General features: G+C 55.4%; 1 protein-coding gene across 1 annotated transcript in view; it reads left to right on the top strand.

Annotated features, from left to right (window-relative positions):
• DUSP8 (dual specificity phosphatase 8) overlaps positions 1-2,297 on the top strand; it is a 34,545-nt gene that overhangs the window by 13,990 nt on the left and 18,258 nt on the right. The window contains exons 8-9 of the mRNA XM_008584819.1: positions 596-647; positions 1,653-1,695. Of these exons, the coding sequence (XP_008583041.1) occupies positions 596-647; positions 1,653-1,695 (95 nt within the window). The remainder of the gene's footprint in view (positions 1-595; positions 648-1,652; positions 1,696-2,297) is intronic.

The raw sequence follows: 2,297 nt of genomic DNA, 5'->3' as shown, positions 1-2,297 counted from the left end.
TGGGGGCAGGGTGGGAGAGGTGCAGGCAGAGAGGATGGGGTGGGGGCAGGGGTAGGGGAGAGGCTGGTGGTGGGCAGGTGGGGGGAGAGGAGGGGGGGACAGTCCTGGAGGCTGCCTGAGGCCAGGAGCCTGGTGCGTTAGGCCAGGTGTTGGGGAGGGGGTCCTCAGCTGCACCCCTAGAATGTAAAACACCCTTTTTTTGTTGTTACGTGCTAGTAAAAGTTGAAATAACTTGAAACTATACAAAATAAAAACTCAAGCCTGCCCATGGACTCCCCTCACCAGCACAACCACACTGTGACATCCGGACGCTTGCTGTGTGTGCGTGCAAACCAGAGGACGGCTTCTGCAACACCAGTGAGGACCTACTTATGTGGGAGGTCTTCAGAAAGTTCATGGAAAGATCCGCGCTGTGTTTTAATTCCATTACCCACGAACTTCTGAAGTACCCCACATACAGTGTCTGCAGCTAGCTTTTTAGATATTAGATCAGTTAAGTGGTGTGTGTCCATGCCACAAGGACCAAAAGCAACCGGGTGGAAAGAGCTGCTGTGTCTCCTCCTTGTCCCCAGCCAGGGGGTTCCTCTCCCCGCAGCTGTCAGCGCAGCCCAGCTGCTGCGGGGTGTCGTGGGCCACAGACCCGGAGGGTGAGTGTGAGTGGGCCCGTGGCTGAGGCTAGTCCCCTGGTGCACGACTACAGCCAGGTGGTGGTGAGCTCCCTGCACTGTCCCCACAGGACAGATTTTAGCTGTGGCTCTCCTGGGTCACTGTAACAACGTTTGCTTGGTTATTACTACAACAAATGCTCGTATGCACTGAGCGCTCACTATGTGCCAGGCAGGACTCTGGCTAGTTTCTGGGAATTTCTAGGCAGGTTCCCCAACAGATGTGTCCTCAGCCCCAGTCCTCCAGCTAGTGCAGCTCCTTCCAGGTTTGTCCTACTTATCCCAGGGACCCCTCCTGCTTTCTAAGCGAACAGGTAGTTCAAACCAGTGACACTGGGGAGACCCCTATATGTCTGTGTGTGTGTGTGTGTGTGTGTGTGTGTGTGTTTCAGAAGATGGGAGAAGAGAAAGAGGAAGCAAGAGAAGAGAGGAAAGGGGGGCTAGGCCAGCCCCTCTTTGGGGGCTTCAGGAGGAGGGAAGGTCTTGAAATCCTGCATCCTTAAGTGTCCTCAAAAAGAGCAAAGCTAGGAGCATGGTCTGATGCTCCAGCAAGGCTATTTTTAGCTCAAGAACATCTATTTATAGCTCTGGCAGCCCCTAGGAGTCAATAAAACTCAGGACTGGAAAAAAGCTGATGGTCTCTCCTGCAGCTGCGTGGAGCTCCCTCTGCCCACGAACACATAGGAACACCTGCGGCTGCAGGAGGTGAGTGGAAGGGCCTCCACTAGGGTGACAAGAGTGGCACATAAGGCCTCAGGACCCTGGGGGCAGCGTAAGACCCCAAGTGGAGGGCGTGCCATTTACCAAGTCAACCATGCTCCTAGAGGTCAAGGTGACCAAGAACTGCACGAAGTAGGTAGTGGCGCCAGAGTTGAACACGGCTGGGCTGGTCTCTAACTCCTCTCAGCTACTGCACTGTCTGATACCCCCGCCACACAGGGTCCCCTAAAGGCATGACCCCCTGCTTCCACCTCTGCGTCTCCCTAGCCCTCACGCCAAGAGCTCTGGGCACTTGATGAGCCTTGGACGGGTGGGTGGGGGGAAGAGCAAACGGATGGGTAGATGGGCAGACAGGAGGTTGGATGGGTGGACGGATGGGTAAGCGGGAGAGAGGGTGGTAGACGGCAGTGTTACACTGGAGCAGTGCACTCTAGTCAGTCTGCTTTATGTTAAAGCTGGTGCTTACTGGGCTGGGGCATGGATCCGGGGACCAGACTCCCCCCAACCAGGCACACCACCAGTGCCAAGGAGCAGGCCAAAAACATCACCTCCATGTGGGTGGCCCACCACAGCCACCACAGTAACCATGCATGGCTGCCACAAAAGCAGCTAGATGTCACAACCACCACGCAGATGGTCCGCCAGCCACTGGAGTGCATTGACACAAGGAGAGTCACCAGCAGGGACCAAAGGAAAGAACAGGATGTCCCTTTCCACAAAGCGCATTCCAGAGTGACAGAAGAAGCATCTGCTCTGTGATAACATTGGGGGACCTGATCACACCTCTCAGCATCGGACAGATCATCTAGGCAGCAAATCAACAGAGTAACCTTTACTCTTTCAAAAGGAGAGAAGAGGGCCGGCCCGTGGCTCACTCGGGAGAGTGCGGTGCTGATAACACCAAGGCCACGG

The sequence above is a fragment of the Galeopterus variegatus genome, unplaced genomic scaffold, assembly GCF_000696425.1.
Source record: "Galeopterus variegatus unplaced genomic scaffold, G_variegatus-3.0.2 Scaffold3381, whole genome shotgun sequence".
Taxonomy (NCBI): Eukaryota; Metazoa; Chordata; class Mammalia; order Dermoptera; family Cynocephalidae; genus Galeopterus; species Galeopterus variegatus.
This window is presented reverse-complemented; position numbering and strand designations above follow the sequence as displayed.